General features: G+C 37.2%; 1 protein-coding gene across 1 annotated transcript in view; it reads right to left on the bottom strand.

Moving 5' to 3' along the window:
* Positions 1-257: 257 nt before the first annotated feature.
* The window catches only part of MALRD1 (MAM and LDL receptor class A domain containing 1), a 295191-nt gene continuing 278259 nt past the window's right edge, over positions 258-17189 (bottom strand). The window contains exons 36-40 of the mRNA XM_010562756.1: positions 12496-12578; positions 12313-12403; positions 2838-2913; positions 1119-1175; positions 258-386 (exon numbers count right to left, since the gene is read on the bottom strand). Coding sequence (XP_010561058.1) covers positions 258-386; positions 1119-1175; positions 2838-2913; positions 12313-12403; positions 12496-12578 — 436 coding nt within the window. The remainder of the gene's footprint in view (positions 387-1118; positions 1176-2837; positions 2914-12312; positions 12404-12495; positions 12579-17189) is intronic.

The following is a 17189-nucleotide window of genomic DNA, read 5'->3' as shown; positions in this document are numbered from 1 at the left end:
CTGGAATTTGAACTGTACAAATGTAAAATGAATTCATAATTATAGTTACCAATCTCTTTCTGCACCAATAGAAATGACAGAAGACTATATATATATGTTTTACTTATGTATGGATTCCATTTTTTATATAAAGTTACTTTCTGAACATAATTATTTTAATAAAAGAGTTATTCTGCAAAGAGTTATTCATTCATATTGCAAATGCTACAGTATCATGACATACTTTCAGATTTTAGAACAAATCTTCAGGCAAAGAGTTACAAGCAATATTGATCCTGTTTTATGTCTGTTTTCAAGGAACTGCATAATTTCTCCATGTCTTCTGGTGCTTCACCATAGAGAGGATTTGGAAAAGAAGTAGCATTCACATCTTCATTAAACAGATACTAACACAAAAAACATAAAAGAAATTTAAAAAGCAAGTCATTCAATTCGTTTGTTAGAATGGACATATGAATGGCTGTAGACTCATTACAGAAGTAACATAAGATGTTAAGTTCAAAGCAAACTATAAAATCTCTAAACTTTTTAGACCAGATTTTCAGCTGATAAAAATTAGCATAGCTCCACTGAAACCATTGTCCACCACATACAACTGATCAAGTCATTTAACCTTCTGTACCCATGCCCACCTTTGTTTTACTTGTCTCCAGAGCTCTTGCTTTAATACATATATAGTATTATTTTGAGGCAATCTGTGTACAGCAGTGTAATTGCAGTGGGTCACTAATTTTGGTACATAGTATTGTAATTTAAATGACTGGTTCTAATTTTCTTGAATGAGGAATGTATGAGAAAAGAGATAATATGAACTCTTCAGGTGAGGACTTTTGTAGTTCTAAACATTTTCTTCAGCATCTGTCTTACTGGAAGGTGCTGAACTACTGTATGGTGTAACATGTAGCTACTGTAAGCAGCATTAATGAAATTGCTATTACGAGGTCCTTGTCAGCCAATCCAACCCTGGTCATCTTTCTCAGATTTCCAGAAGTGCTAACATTATGAGTAGCAATATACCATTCACTTTAAGTGACATTTTTCCCTTTCCTCTGCAAATTAATTTCATCTAATAGCCCAACACATACCCTACTTTAGAAGAGAAATGTGTTATTACATACCTCATGCCATGGAGAAACACTGATTTGAACAACGGGTGAGGGGGCATACCCAGGAGACTATAAAAAGAAAAAAACTGCTTCAGAATATTTTTAGCGAGCTGCAAATAGTATTTCAGAAATATCCTTCCATGTGGCTGGCTGAGTAACACGCTCTATGGATCCAAAACTATGAGGCAATATTACAAGCAAGTGTGTGGCACCACTAAGCCCTCATGGTTTCGGTGTTCAGAAAGGTCCAGGGAGAATTGTTCTTTACAAAACTTACAGACGTCCTCAACTATGTAACTTGTGGGTATTCAGCTGGAGATAAGAGCTGTTGCTCATGTTTTACCATATCCTTTGATTGGTGATACACCATTCAGATTTAGGGCTCGTCAGAGTCAGCGAAAACTCATACCTCTTGGTTTCCCTTTTAAAGGAAGAATTAGTGAAAACACATATTTTCCCAATCTTAAAGAAAACAGAGGAAAATCTGGTACAGCCCTGGACTTCAATCACAGTGCCTGAGGCTGTCTTCTATGAAAATGTCTCTCCTGACACTGTGCTTCTGTTTTTCAACTTGCTATTAAACGAAGCCTGTCAGAAATCTATTTTAACTAAAATAAAAATGTCCTGATAAATTGGACATGATTGTGATGGGAACGTTTCCAGCTTGGAGCTCTCACAAACCCCAACCTGTAAGTGAATTAATTTGATCTAATGTCTCTAAAATCAGGTGTAAGGAACCTTTTATAGAAAGTAAATGGCATGTCATAGTTAATCCTATTCAAAGCTGCAGTGGAATCTTATATTACTGACTTTGGAAGGGACAAGGAAGTTTTATTTTCTGTTTCAAACCAAGCCTAGTTCTTTCTATGCTAATAAAGGTAGTATCAAAATGAGGGCAGGAAGGATGTTTTAAACATTTTTTTTTTTTGCTCCTTTTAGCTACAAGGTGTTATTTCTGTATTATTTTCAATGATAAATCAAATAGCAGAGACAGCTGCATTTTAAGTCAATCATATTTCTCTTGTTAAATGTAAAACATAAATTTTGGCCACCACTGTAATTTGATAATTAAATCTTGCCTTGAAATCTTTTGCTGCAATATGTTCACTTTTAGATATACATTTTATTCACAAACTTCTTTGTTACTCTAGCAGTCTCTTAATTATGATCAACAAATGGTATTAGGATAATGTGTGACCAAGTGTTTGTTCAATGTCAAGGTGAATTTTACAGTGAAGGGAATAGTAATGTACATTTAAGGTATTGGGAAGTGGTATAAACTATGTCATTAAAGTTAAGTGAGTGTGCAAAGGCAACTTGGGTGCTGAATCATGCATTTTGTTTTTGTTGTGGTGGTGGTTTTTTGTTGTTGGGTCTTTGCTTTGTATTTTTTTTCCAGAAGCAAAAGGAGACAAGTTCTAACGAGCTTTTTCTTCTATATGTCAGGCTAAATATTTCATCCAAAACTCTTTTTTTTCTCAGATTCAGCAGCCCACAGTCAGTATTAGTTATAAACATCAAGATGTTCTCAAAACTGAGCTGATTTCAAATCTGCCGAAGTTTGGAAAATGCACTGGAACTGACCTGAGTGCTGCAGTAATTTTTAATTCTTACTTCTTTTATTAAATAGCATTCAGTGAGGAATTACACAGTTTTTTTTAATGGAAAACTTATTTGAGGACTACACCCTCACATTTTTCTGAATGTATAGAAACAGCTATTGCTACTTACCTTTACTTTTCCAGATGAGCTAAGGTTTTTGTACAATGGATTGGCAAAAGAACCATTAGCGGTTTCCTCCAGTTTCCTTGATAAGTCAAGCAAACAACAACAAAATGACCCACAATATCACACAGGCTGTCAAAGAACTAAACAGTTTCAGGCTGAAAAGACTTGAGTCAAAAAATATAGATGGCTAAATATATTTCCGACTGACCTCTAATGAAATGAATGAAATTAAACCAAAGTTCTGTGTAAGTAAGTGGTGTGTAGGTTAAAATAACATTTTTTCAATTGTTGCTGCTAAAAATATATATATGCTTTTGGATATGCATAGAGCTATTCGGTATTCATAAAATGGAAGTACAGTGCTATACATTAAATAAAACATGATATTCGCTAAGAAGTTGCATTGTTATAATTTGTTTACATGTGATGAGATCATGTTCTGTGTTTTGCTACTGTCAGACTAGCAATTCAGTAATTAACATCAGTCTTAGGCTCCGAGTTCAAGAACACGTTTGTTATTCAATTGTTGTAAGAACTTTTTTCTCCAAGAATTAAGAAACAACTTGCATTTTAGGTCAAAATAATCAGAATTAGTTTTAAAGCTATAAAAGCTCCCCATACCTTTTGCTACAAAACCAGAAATGTTTAAAGAATCACTGAAATTATTGGAATGCAAAGGTTTCATGAATAAACACAATGCCTTAAGCAATTTATAACAGATGAAAAGGACAAATTTTACTAATTATGGGTCTCATGTCCACTACCTCAGCTAGAAGTTTGACAGAGGCCTTCACATATTCCTCTATTTTGGAGCACTTATGACTTGTGCAGTTAATCCCATTAATTCTGCAAAAGCAAAGGATATTTGGGGATGGAACTTTCTGCCTACATCTAAATTTTTATTCCAAATAGATGACTGGTTGCTAATATTCCACAATGCTTGAAATCATCAAAACCGTTCCAATGCCATGTAAAAAACAACAGCTGAATTAGTTAAAATTACTGAAGAATGAAGCAGAAACACACTTTTTTTTAAATCTTTGCTTTTGAAGAGATGCATTTATGTTTTTTTTCACTAATGTGTTTATGACTAAGAGCATATACATGCCTTTGTGTACATAGAAGGATGTGTTTGTACAGTATTCTAAAATAAAAAGTTCCCTAAAGCTAATATGCAATCTCAATGATTGAGAGATGGATTTTCTTGTATTAAAAAGTGTTTCTATTCCAAAGCTGCTCCTGCAGACGGTTTAAGCAGTGTCTCCCTAGGAACTGATAGACAGGTTCTGTGTTACTGTGGCAGGCAGGACTGAGGGGACAAGAGCAGTCACAGAAACACAGCTGATGGAGATGTTGGGAAGGGAAGCTGTTGTTCCTCAGCAAGAGCCACAGGGGAGACACACCGCCTGATTTCTTTTGCAGAGAACTAAAACCATAACGGATGCTTCGGAGGAAGGCACAGGTAGGCTACAGAAATATATTGCCTTATGAGTTAAATGAGTGCAAGAATCTAAGTCTGGGTTTTAGACTAAAACAGACATGTCTCCTTAAAATCTTTCACAACAAGACTGCCAGAAAGTAATTCCTTCTAATGCCAGTCTCGTAATTCAGTTTGATTACTTGACACAGCAATGTGGAGAGCTGAATATTGAACCTGTTGATTTGTTCATTTGATCTTAACCATAATAAATCATGATATTCTGATGCTTTTAGTTAGTTTAGTGAAGCTATGTTATATTACTTTATTTATATGCCTCCTAAGTGTATATTCACATGCTAATCCGCCTGAATAAAGTCCACAAAATGTACACAGAATTGATTTTTTTACTCTAAAATCACACCATGGCTCAGAAAACCTGAGGCCAGAAGCAAACTCAGATAAGTTTTCAAGGAACTTGGCTCTGCTTCTAAACTAGTGCCCAAAGGGTCAGATTTGCATGCCTTAATTTTGGTGTCTCATTTAGACATCACAAACCAACTGTGTGGCCTAACAGCATGATACAGAATTAAGCACATCAATTCTGCTTACAATCAGTGGAGACACTTCCAAAGGGCAACACAAGTCACACAATTCACAGTGGAGCCACATTAATGTGCCAATAGGAAATTGTAAGGATAGGGACGGGTCTGATTCTCTTTCATCCCCCACTCCCCCATTGGACTTGAGCAATTTGTGAGAGACGTATATATTGCTTATTTGGACAAGAACACGCTGAGTACTTTGGTCTGTCCTGAGAGCAGGAAGGATGCTGAACAGAGATCTCCAGCTTCCTCTGCGAGGAGGATAACTAACCAGCAGGATACTGTGCCAAACTGTGGGCACCAAAGAGAGTGCTGGCTGAGTTCTTCAACAGCGTGTCTGTGGTTGCTGTGTTTAGTGCTGAAACTGGTCCTGACTATGTGTGGGGGGTTTTCTCAAGCATGAAAATTGAGTCTTGCTCAGGTTGTCTAGAAGATTTCAGGTGTCCCTCTACTTTAGGTCTGAATCATGAAGAGCATATGTAGTGGGGCACCTAACCTTAGGGACTGTGGGAATTTTATGGCCCAAAATATGAGCACTGGTTGAATTTATGCACCGCAGATTTAGGTGAAGTGAAGAGTAAGCTTTCTTAAGTTCTATGCTGTTCTTAGGAACCTTTTTGCAAAAGCAGGGCTTTGGAAGTCACCTTGAATATATTACCTTACATGTAACATATATGTTGCACATATATACACATAGATGCATATATGTGAATGTATTTATACAAACATATATATGGTTACACCCTGTTTGTGACTGTAGCAAACAATTCTTTCTAAGGGATACCAATAATTATCCTTAAAAATTTCTGAAATTTTGAATGACTTAAAAGACCTTAAAGAATATACAAGTGAAAATTTAAATCACTTGTTTACACAAGTGCTATAATCCATCAGTTGGATGAGGTGGTAACTGCCTGAAGTAGTCTGTGCTTGGGAACTGAGATGACACATTCACATTACTTTACATGTTGTGCATACATCCCTAGAAGTAAACACAACACATTAGATTTTTAGTTAATTAGAAATTCAAAGCTTTCCTTATTAGAGCAAAGCAATGGTATGCCCACTCCCGTACTCTGTCACCAATATAGATACTGCTGAGGAAAGTATAAAAATGCAGTATTAATCAGTGGGGTGAGTGTTGCCATCTGGTCACTAGTTTACACCCTAATTTTAAACTGCTTGACTGGGCAGTTTAAATAAATGTATTGCAGTGGCTTGATTTAAGCTCATTCTTGCAGTGCTTGCTGTTACTTGACATAAATGAAACATGGTCCTGCTAGAAAATGATAGCTTATTGCTACAGTAAAGAGCAATATGCCCATCACAAGGTCTCATGATGGGGAGAAAGTTATGTATGTGTTACCATTGTACAGTAAGAGCAAGGGTAATACATCGCTCACAAAAATTATGGTCCAGAACAATTAATCAATGTGAAATGTTTATAAATCTCATTTATGAAGAAAACCCATAAAAGCCAAGTTCAGAAGACTGTACCAAGCAAGGAATAATTAGGGTTAAAAATGTCAAGCACAGGATGGTTTAGGGAAAAAAAAAAAGAAAAGACTCAAACATGTGGGTAAGGCAGCTCAGAGAGAACTGGGTTTTCTAACATAACCAGAAATACCACAATAAGAAAGTAGAGGATTAATCGTCTTGGGATGAGGTCACATGGGTCATAGCTTTGCTAAGCTCGTCTGCATTCTTTAGTAGCAAAAACTACTGCCTTGTCATAGGTTGCTCCACTACAACTTCACAGAGATGGGAGGAATTTGCACGCTCCACAAAAAACCTGCCAGTGTATAAAGGGACTACTGAGTAACATCATGCTTTTTAATGGAAAATTAAAGTATCCAGATTTCATTTGTTTGGATGCAATAGGTCAGAATTTTGTAGTTTTCAATGTAGCTTTCAATGAAAAATCAAATATTTCTTTCAGTCAATACTCACATTTGTATGAAATACAGAACTAGATGCATGTTTATCATCAGGTCCATAACAACAATGACAAAATCCTAGTGGACCAAAGATTTAATTACAATTAAGTTACTGATTAAAATAAGCCCTTAAAAGAATTATTTATATATGTTCTAAAGCTTCTGTTCTAAACAGAAACTATAACTCATGATCTCAATATCCAAAGCATTTATAAAGCCTTTTACACTAAATTTAGTTTTGCAGAAGTAGGCTATATTTTGCACATCCCACAGGAGAATCGGGAGGTGTGATGCAAGGAGGGTAGACTTTCCAAAAGCTGCATTTAGAATCATCTACAATTCACTTGGATGCTTGATTAGGCTGTTAATATGCTGTCTGGGCTTCCTAGGTCTGCACTTTGTACCTTTTGAGTCACTTTAGGAAACCTAATTATTTATTTTTTTTTAAACGAGTCCTTTGCATCTTTCATGTTGGTGATCTTGAAGGCTATAGACCAAGAGATTTGCTCTGTTTCAGCATGTCACCTCTTGTTTCTTTGCAACCTTTCCTATGTGTGGTGGTTGAGAGATGTATGTTTCAGAAAAACTGAAGACTTCTGATGATAGCACTTGGTTTCATCCTTCAGAAAAAAAAAATATTCTACAGAAGAAGGAGTGGATTTGGATAGTAACTCCCAAACAACAGTTGTGGCTGCTGCTTCCTAGTTTGTTTTTCTTTTTCTCATATAACTGTATCTTTTTTTTTTTCATTCTACAAGAACAGTACCTGTCTCCCAGTTCACAAGCTGAAAATGGTTCAATGAATGTAATTGTATTGTCATTCTGTTTATCAGTTTGGGATACAGGAACAGAGGCATAGTCAGCAATGACCTCTGACAGTCCTTCAGATCTGCTTGGAGAGCCTCCCCTGGAATACGCTATCCGTTCCTCCACACTAGACCTCCAGAAGCATATGCTCTAATTGGAGAAAATCCTGGCAACAGCAACTGGGAATCATCATAATTGTAAGAAAACCTTAACCATGAAGAAAGGCTGAAAGCACTGAGCTTGTTTAGCCTAAAGAAAGCAGCCTGTAAGGAGGCATGACAACTGCCTTCAAGTACATAAAAAGCTTTTTGCAAGGAGGAAGGGAATAATCTGTTCTTGTCCATGGTGAATAGGAATGAACTTAAATTGTAAACAGACATAGCAGTTAGAAAAAAACTTTCCAATAGTAAACTTTCTTTCTACCTAGGGTACCAGGGTTGCCTGAGGATGCCATCAAATTCAAGTTGCTAGAGGTCTTCAAGTACAAACCCAGAAGTGATACAATTGAGTCTGTCCTGTAGCAGGCTAAAAAATGGCCTCTATGTGTCCTGTTTTCCCATGATTTTCTATCATTTTAAAATATTTTCTCAGAGCACCTCAGTTTTTCACTTTGTTGCCTGTGTGGCAAGATACATTACTGATGCACTTCTTTGGAAAATTTAATGTTCTATGTTCATTATGACTGACAGGACTGATAACAGCTGTGGTACATTAGCATTGCAGCTGATGGCACAGATGAAGAATAGGAAAGAAACAAACTGAAAGGATCCAGGGACATTGACTGCTTTGGAGGCAATAGCAAAGAAGCATAGCTTAGCTGGGCGGGAAGTCACTCACTTTTCACATTCTCACTTTTTAAAGTAGAATGAAGCATGAGAAGGCAGCTGCAATGAAATGGAAGCTAAAAAGAAGCTTTGCTTCTATTTGGTCAATAAAGACCGATGCCACTGAAGGAGTGGAGTAACTGGCAGCCTTCCCTTCTGGACTAGAAAACGTCATCTCTGGAGCATGAATAGGAATGAGAAACTTAGAAGCTTCCTCTGATTTGGGATTCCTATACAAAAGTTCCACATATCCCCAGCTGGGAGCTGGGAAGTAGCTTGCATATCTGAATGCCATTGTGGTAATGAAGTATGCTGCTGCCAAGCCATGTGGCGGGTTGTTTTTGTCCATTAGGAAATAAACTTATATGATGACTTCCAGTAACTCCCACTCAGGCACTGAAGAGTTTAAAGCCTGCAGATCACAGATGAAACTCTTGCAAAGGAAGGAGAAGAAGGAGAGACCAAAGGGGAAGCAGGGAATTCTTTCTGGGTTGAAAGGAGGGGTTAAGGCACTATCGTTTTTTCCAGTGAAGAAAAAGAGGGACTCTCAGATTCTCACCACTGTTAGTGACAACTTCTCAGCAAGCAATTGTCTAAGGGGTCACCAGCCTACTCCTGCTGGCTGCTACCTGGTTTTCTGGTGAAAAAATTAGTTTTATTGAACTCTGAAACTTCTCCTCCAGCTCTTGTGCACATTTCTGTGCTACTTCCATTGAGGCATAGATGGACCTGTGCTCCATTTTAAAATGTCCTGGAAGATAACACCTACAACTGTTAATGTGTCTCTGGAGGACCATCTGCCAATGAGTATATGTGTGGTTCTACACCAGTAAGGAAAAAGGAGACACTAATAAAAATTATTTAAAAATAGCTAGCGAAAGGATTTATCAAAAGGTAGTAAACAGGGGCTCAAGTGTGTGAAAAGTTCCCTGTGAAAGGATGGCCAAGCAGGCACTCCTGGAGTGCCTCTAATGCCTAGTGACTTTAAGAAAACAACATGACCCACAAAGGCTGAAAGCAGACACAAGCCTTTGAAGTGAAAACGAATTGTAGGAAAGTATCATTCATGGGCACAGTTAAATTCCTCTAGTTCATCAAATCCTCTTAAAAAAAATCAGGAGTAAAATCTCATGCCTCTGTGTGGTGCTGTCACATTGTACATTTTACAGACTTATGCAAACACAAGTCATTTCTTATTCTAAAGCCTTATCTTAAAGATCCAAACTTCAGTATGGTAACATTGGCTGCATTTTGACTAGTCACTTCTGATTACTGATTAAGCAGTCAAGGATCAACTTGCCTCAATTTATTACTATGTTTCCAGCTATGATTTTTGTATAAAAAATCACTCTAGGCACTAGGTAGTTGAAGAGGGAGAGACAAACTGCCTGGATGAACTTATGTTCTCAAATTCAAAGTTTCAGATTTTATTGTTTTCACAATTTCACAATCTCATTCAAATTGCCATTTATTAGCTAGATTATTTCTTGATAAGATGCCTATAAAATGCATTTTAACTTACATGTTAAGTCAACTATGATTAAAAACAATGAAAATAAGTTTTTTTATTCTGTATCGTGGGCAAAATGATTTGACAATCCTAGTCAGTTCCTAATAGACAAAACTTGGAACCACAGAAATTTTCATCATCATATCTTACCTTTTGGCAGCTCCAGTGAAAACAATCAAGACCAGATTGAGCTTTGCTGTGTAAACTTTCTAACCCTCTATTCACATCTCTGATTCTTTTCATATCTTCTTATTTTTTTTTAGCATATATAATTACAAAAAAGGGAAAAAATTTTCCTTGAATAGAGATACATGGGTATAAGAGAAGTGGATGGCAGTGCAGTAACCCTTAAGCAGGCATTTATGAAAGAAAAAGGTAAAAGGGAGTGTTTAGAGCACAGGAGAAGTAGCATAATTAATCATTTGTTGATTAAAAAAACCACCAAATATGTTTTGAGAAAAAAATCACACTTTTTTTTTGGAAAAAATATTAATTGAAATTACCAAAAAAAACCCCAAAACCAAGTAGCTGTTACAACACAACTAATCTTGTGCTTCTCAGGTGCCTTTCCACATGTACCTTAGCAGGTTGTATAAATGCGAATGTATTAAGTCTTAAAGCCCCTGTGAAGTAAGATAAGGAAATTCTTATTATTAAGCTTATTAAGTGGATTATTCCCACTTTACAGAAGAGGAAGCAGACATAAAGGAAGTAGGTGAAACTATGCACTCAATTAACAGTACCACAACCACTAAATGTTCCTGCTTTAATATTTTGCTTCTGTGTCCATAGACAACCCTACCTGTCAGGGGTAGCATGAAGCGTTAGGAGACATGTCAGCAGCAATAATGTCAGGACAGAAGTCTGCATAGTTCAGTAGATAGTTTGGGAGATAACAACATCCCCAAAGAGAGAAAGGTCTATAGCAGAGCACAAGTTTAAAGGAAAAGAGACAGCTTTGAAGATGAATTCTGGAGAAGAAAATGAGGGGTGAGGGAAATCTAACAACATGAAAATGGACAAGGCAATGCACAACAGGAATTGCTGAAAGGAGGAAGGGACAGTGGTAGGTACGTGATGACAGAGAAGGAACTAGCAGAATAAGTCAAGAGAAGGGCAGAGAAGAAATACAAGTGTTAGAGGAAAATAAGAAACAGGAAAAAAATTTTAAGAATCTTAAATTAGGGAGGAAAGGGAAAGCAGAGATTATGAGAGGGTTGACAGGAAGGGCAAGGAAATACATCTGTGAAATAATGAACTGTCAGTCTAAGGCGTATCTTAAAAAACTCTGAACTCAAATAACTGGATGAAGAGATATCTCTAGTACTACTAGTACTGTTATTCAAAGCACTTGAAATAAATTTTGAAATAAACCACCACCAATTTTGCTGATTTTTTTACTTTACTGAGGATGCACTTTATGCAGTAGGATGTCAGAAGACAATTTAGTTGCTCTTTGCACAAGCATAGTACTGGATGGAATAATATAGCTTTTGAAAAAATAAATAATCACCAGCTAGAGCACTCATTCACCACGAGTAAGACAGGTCCTTGAACCACAAGCCAAGAGGTCTGTACTGGGGTGATCTTAGTGCAAGATGACAGTATTGGATGATGGGTGTGAGATGAAGAGTTAGGGGAAATGGGTGGAAGGAACGGATAAGGTGACATTGGTGAGACACATCTAAAGAACTACTGATTAAGAAGACTAATACAACATTAAAAGAGAAAGTCAGATTTTGAGTATGTCTGTAGTAACTGAAGGAGAGTGGGCAAACACTATGATTTCTAAAAAAAATCACATAATTCTGGAGTCTTACAGCTTGCATTTTTTCTAATTTATTAAAGCTTTTTATGAAAACCCCTAATATTTTAAAATAGAAAAAAAACATTTTTATCCCATCCAGTTATCACAGGGAAAGTTCACAGATGTGTGTAAATATGGAAATATTTAGGGCAAAAATGTCCCACCAGGTATATGCAGTACTCAGTAGCTTCAGGAAGAGCTGTGAATCTACCTTTAAGAAACTGAACATGAGAGGTTTCGAGAAACCATAAATACCTCTTATTTCTCACATTTAACAATCATGTACAAAAATCAGGGCTACTGCTATTAAGGTGGTTGATGAATTTTATAATTTAAGAATAATCATACAATGTTGCAATCAAAACAGTCTAAGCAGTCAAGCCATAACTCATTGTTTCCAGACTGGGGTCCACTAAGGTCAGCTTTTGTTGCAAAGCTAGGTTTTATGCTTAGTCTTGCATATGAAGGACTGTGGGGAGATTTAAAAGTTGAAACCAATGAGACTGGGCAGTTAGCCATTGCTTTGTGCCACATTTATGTCTGCTTTACACAAAATAAAAGTTTCACTTACGTTTCTGGCACTTTCTTCTTCGAAAGGAAATACAAGGCAGCAGCTGTAATTTTAATCAGCAAGAAACCGATACCCAACCCAATCCAAATATCTGCAAAATCAGAGCAATCAAAGACAGAAATAAGTAAGAGGAAACACTCAAAGATTGAATTGAAATATATTTTTTTCTTTTTACAGACCCACCATTTTGAAGGAGACTTGAAGTTGGAGGCTGAAGAGGCTTAGCACTTATGTGGCAACGGTTTCCTTTCCATTCTTTTCCACATCTGTGAATAAAACAACAGTTTTTGAAAAAGGGAGAAGCAAGGATCATAAACAGTGACAAGCACACAAGAAATGCAAATCCTTTTGAGCAGTTTTGCCAGTGACTAAATCTCACCCAGGAATCACAAAGAGCAGCATCAAAGCTAAGAAAATTAAATCTAAGTGAGAAATACACAAAACAAACCTAAGAGAGAGAAAAATGAAATAAAACAAAGTTCAAAGATTAGAATTGGCTGCCTTGTACATGTTGCCACTGTATTGTTCTCCCACAGCAAAAGAAATTAGACTAATTTCCCTGTTATCCCCCATGTGAGAGTTAAATAAATTTCTGAGCTGAGGATCTGGGACACTAAAGTAGAGAAAGATACACAATTAGAGTTAAGATGTTTTTCTCTCCCCACCTAATCTGTCTCTCTTTTGGTTTTCTATTTTCTTGTAAAAATGATACCCCTTCAACAAATGCCTCTTCACAACCTAAGCATTGAGCTAACAACTTCAGCCATGTCAAATTATTTTAAGTTTGGTTTTTGGTTCAAATCCAGTCTTGATTTGAAGTAACCAAAATACAAACAATCTGACACAAGCTTTGATGTTTTACTTTACACTTGTTGCTTAACAGTTAATCACAGTCACCAAAAAGTGTGTATCATTTCTCACTTTAATTTGTCTAGATTTAGCTTTTGGCTACTTGTTTTTATTGTGGCCTTCTCCATCAGAATGAGGGAACTTGGAGACCCAGGTGAGGGTTGGCTGCCTCTGCTGAGATGGGTGCAGTTTGGAGCACCCAACCTAACACTTCTGGGAACCCCAGGGAGTCTCAAAATGGCCGTAGGCACCTACAATTACAAACCCTAAATGATGACTAGTGTAAAGGGTTGTTAGAGAGATAGCTACATATTGACATCTAAATTTCAGGCACCCCACTTAATGAGCTGAACCCCACGCTGAGTGTCACACTGCAATGACTTCTACCAACTTTTCAATTATCTGCCTGTCTGGTGGTTTATGAGCTTCATAAATTTTCAACTTTTTTTTAGAAAAAGCAGCTTCATAAATAAGTGATGGTGGTAATCCAGCTTCAGTCCTACTAATGTCAAATGAATAGGAAATTAGTTTCACTTCTCATGATTTCTTTCTTTACAGTTTCACAAACTATTAATATGGGGGGTATTGTATATCGAGTTCCTTTCTCACTGTAACACCAACATTTTTATCATAGTCACCAATTTTTATAAAGTAATTTTTATTTTGTAATTGTGGTTTCTTCTCCTGCCCTTAAATGTATAATATGAAATTGCACATATATACAGTTAAATCTTTATATTAAACCTATTTTATTTGAACATGTGTGAGAGAATTTTGTGTTGTTTGTCATGGTTTAGCACATGGTATTGGCTGTGTGCCTTATCCTAGCAGTTGCACACTGAATTAACTGAGGCACTCTGGAGGGAGAGGAGTATTTCATTTTCCCAGAAAATGACAGTGTGGTGGATGTAGATAGAGGAAGGGTAGGATTATAGGAGCAGCAAGCATCTGTCTGCAGCCTCGGTGAAATTTAGGAGAATCCTGAAAGGATCAGTGCATGTAGGAAAATAGATCTATATCCCAGTCTCAGACATGACAGGAGGAAAGTGACCACTAAAGACCAATAGAGGCTGATGTAGGATTTGTTGCAACTCAGTGGACCACTGAAAAATAGTGGGCAGAGAACACGCTGGGAGGAAAGTACCAGCTCTACTTGAACACAGTGGGCACAGACAGATTTATTTAACTCATTTAACCCCACAGACCTGAGTTTTCTCTGGTTAAAGGGTTACCTTGTTCAAGGTTAGTGATTGATATACTAATGAATCTTAGCTTTAGAGAGTGGAGCCAGTAGCATATTCTGACATGCTCATTTTAAAGAAAAAGTGGCACAATTTCAGCTGACAGCTCTGGCTGAGCTGGAGACCCATTGTATTCAGTGACTGAAAATACCTGGTCCCTTCAGTCCTCCTTCTTCTTCAGCATGCTACAAAATCATGTCATTCATAAGCTGGTCTTTTATGTGGACTGATGATTTTATACAAATGTCAAATTGCAGTTGGGCTCATATCAAGCCCTGTGGATCCATGTAGAAACATTGCACTCTGATAGTAATCACCCATCAAAATCATTTTCTGATTGCTCTCGATTGTATAATTTCCTTTCCCCCCATTTGCCAGATTTTCTGTTGAGCTAGATATGCTTTTAACCAAAATTGCTCTCTTTCTTGTCACTGCAGAACTTACTTGACTGTAAAAGAAAGAATGAGAAAACAGATTTGCAGCTGTGCACAAGCACTACTCAGACATGGCAAGAGAGGTGCCATCTGCTGCTCTGGAGCCACTGGGGCATGGCTCATCTCAGAGCTACAAGGAGGTAGTTCTCATAAAGCAGGTGTGTGTACTGGTAAAAGCATGGGGAAGTCCTACTACCCAGTAATAACTAAATATCTCTTCATATGCTTTGTTTCCGTTTACTGATGAAATATTTCACATATTCATGCTGTGTTTGAATTATGGATAAAAAAGTTAAGCGCCTTTTAGTCATATAGATAACTAGTTTATCTTCTTATACATATATATGGGGTTTATAATCAACTACTAACCGCCTTAGGTTGGCCATTTATTCCCCTCCAAATCTCTGAAGCCCAACAGTATAGTTTTATGTTACATGACACACACCACTTAAGAATCTGATGTCAGACTATCAATGTGTGTAATTTTGGCCAGTGGAATGATTTTCCGCTGTGTCTATCTAGGCTGTTACTAAAAGTGTCACCTTATAATACTACCATTGCTTACAAAAAAAAAAAAAAATTGTGTAAAAAATGGATTAAGGTGGAGCAAATATAATATCTCTGAAACTTGGCAATGAGGCAGGAGGCAAGGCAAAAAAGATGAGTATAGTAAGGACAACATAGCTAATCCTTAAAGACCTGGATGGCAAAGGAGTGCTAAACAACAAAAAACTTGAAGAGTATATGAGTTGGTTAAGAAATCCCACTTGTATCTTCACACATTAATTTATTTGTTCATTTTTATCTTTGCCAGGGGAACTTAGCAGTCACCTCTGCCACTGAGGTAAGATATAAGACTATCAGAAAAATCTGGGTTATAATTTGGAGATTCATTCAACTCTTCCTAAGGTTTGGCTGTTCATTACTTACAAAATGCCATCTTCTGAAGTAAAAAAAACCCAACAACCCCCCCCAAAAAATGAACAAGAGAAAATAGGAGTTACAGCTAGCTGAGAAGCCTGCAACTTTCAGTGAGGCTGCAAGAAAAACATGGGAAAATTGTTCATTAACATCTTTGGGTCTCAGCTGATACAAGCACTGCCTCTGGCATTTACTGAAGCCAAACATTTCTGTGCCCAGGATAGAGGGAAACTTGTCTTAAATATCCAAACCAATCTTGTTTTATAGATGTCTTACATGATTTTGGTCCTTTGCAGCTTTATAGGAAATGAAGTCAAACTTCACCTTTCTACTGTGCAGTCCTTGACGCATGCAATCCTGAAGTGAACTTTAATTACCCTAACAGCTCCAGGTAGGTCAGAGCAGCCTGTGGCATGCATGCAAGAGGTGGCTTACTTGAAGTCCAGTTAATGAAGGGGAACACTCTTAACTACCTACCCACTGCTGTGCATGGACTGTGCTTACAGTACTTTACTCTCAGTTGGGAGGCAGATAAGTTGCTTCTTCAACGTCACTATTGGCTTCCTCTCTGATGAGAGCAGCTGGGGATATGGAAATGCTGATGTGGTGGAAGGACCTTACAGAGTGAAGATCAACCATGTCTTCTGGGCAATGTGTTAAATCTTCATTAGTGGGGTAATGGGAATTTTGAAGAGCTTCCTTAATAATCCTTTTCTGCTATTTTATGTTAAAGACAGGCAACTCTGAAAAGGCTATGAATTTATCTCTTGAGTCATGAAGCTGAACTTCCACATTATTTATGTGCGACTCATTTCCTTGGGCTAATTACGTCTTGAGTAATTAGCAGCACCACATTTTACATGAGTCTTAAGCTTATCTGAAATACAGAGATAGCCACTGCAATCCGTTCAGACAGGAAGCTCCTCATAGTTGAAACAGGAGGAGCAAGAGAGAAAGACAGATGAAATAGTACTTGAATACTTCCATCCCAGTGCACATCCTAATCTATCCTGCCTGACAAAATGTCTTCTGCTATTAGCAAGTTCTTACAGGAGAGTCACCCTGGAAGGAAGAATGTTAACCCTCCAAATTTTCTTCTAGGATTTCCAACTCATTATTTCCTAATATAGATATCAGTAATGCAGAGGAATGAACTCAGCGTTGCCTGTGTTGCTGCATCCTGTGCCTGCGGTTGTGGCTCATCTCACTCAGAATGAAAAGTAAAAACCAGACAAGGTGTCTGGTTTTTTTGGTGTTCATTCAGGGCAGGTTTAATTTACAAGGACATGTCTGGCTGATACACTGCTGCATTTCAGGATATCAAACTTTGTGCTGTATTAAAGGTAGCATATGCAAAACTCAAAATAAATCATAGAATAATAGGATCATTTAGGTTGGAAAAGACCTTTACGATCATCCAGTCCAACCGTTA

The sequence above is a fragment of the Haliaeetus leucocephalus genome, unplaced genomic scaffold (genome assembly GCF_000737465.1).
Source record: "Haliaeetus leucocephalus isolate CR32 unplaced genomic scaffold, Haliaeetus_leucocephalus-4.0 Scaffold0, whole genome shotgun sequence".
NCBI classification, from domain to species: Eukaryota; Metazoa; Chordata; class Aves; order Accipitriformes; family Accipitridae; genus Haliaeetus; species Haliaeetus leucocephalus.
This window is presented reverse-complemented; position numbering and strand designations above follow the sequence as displayed.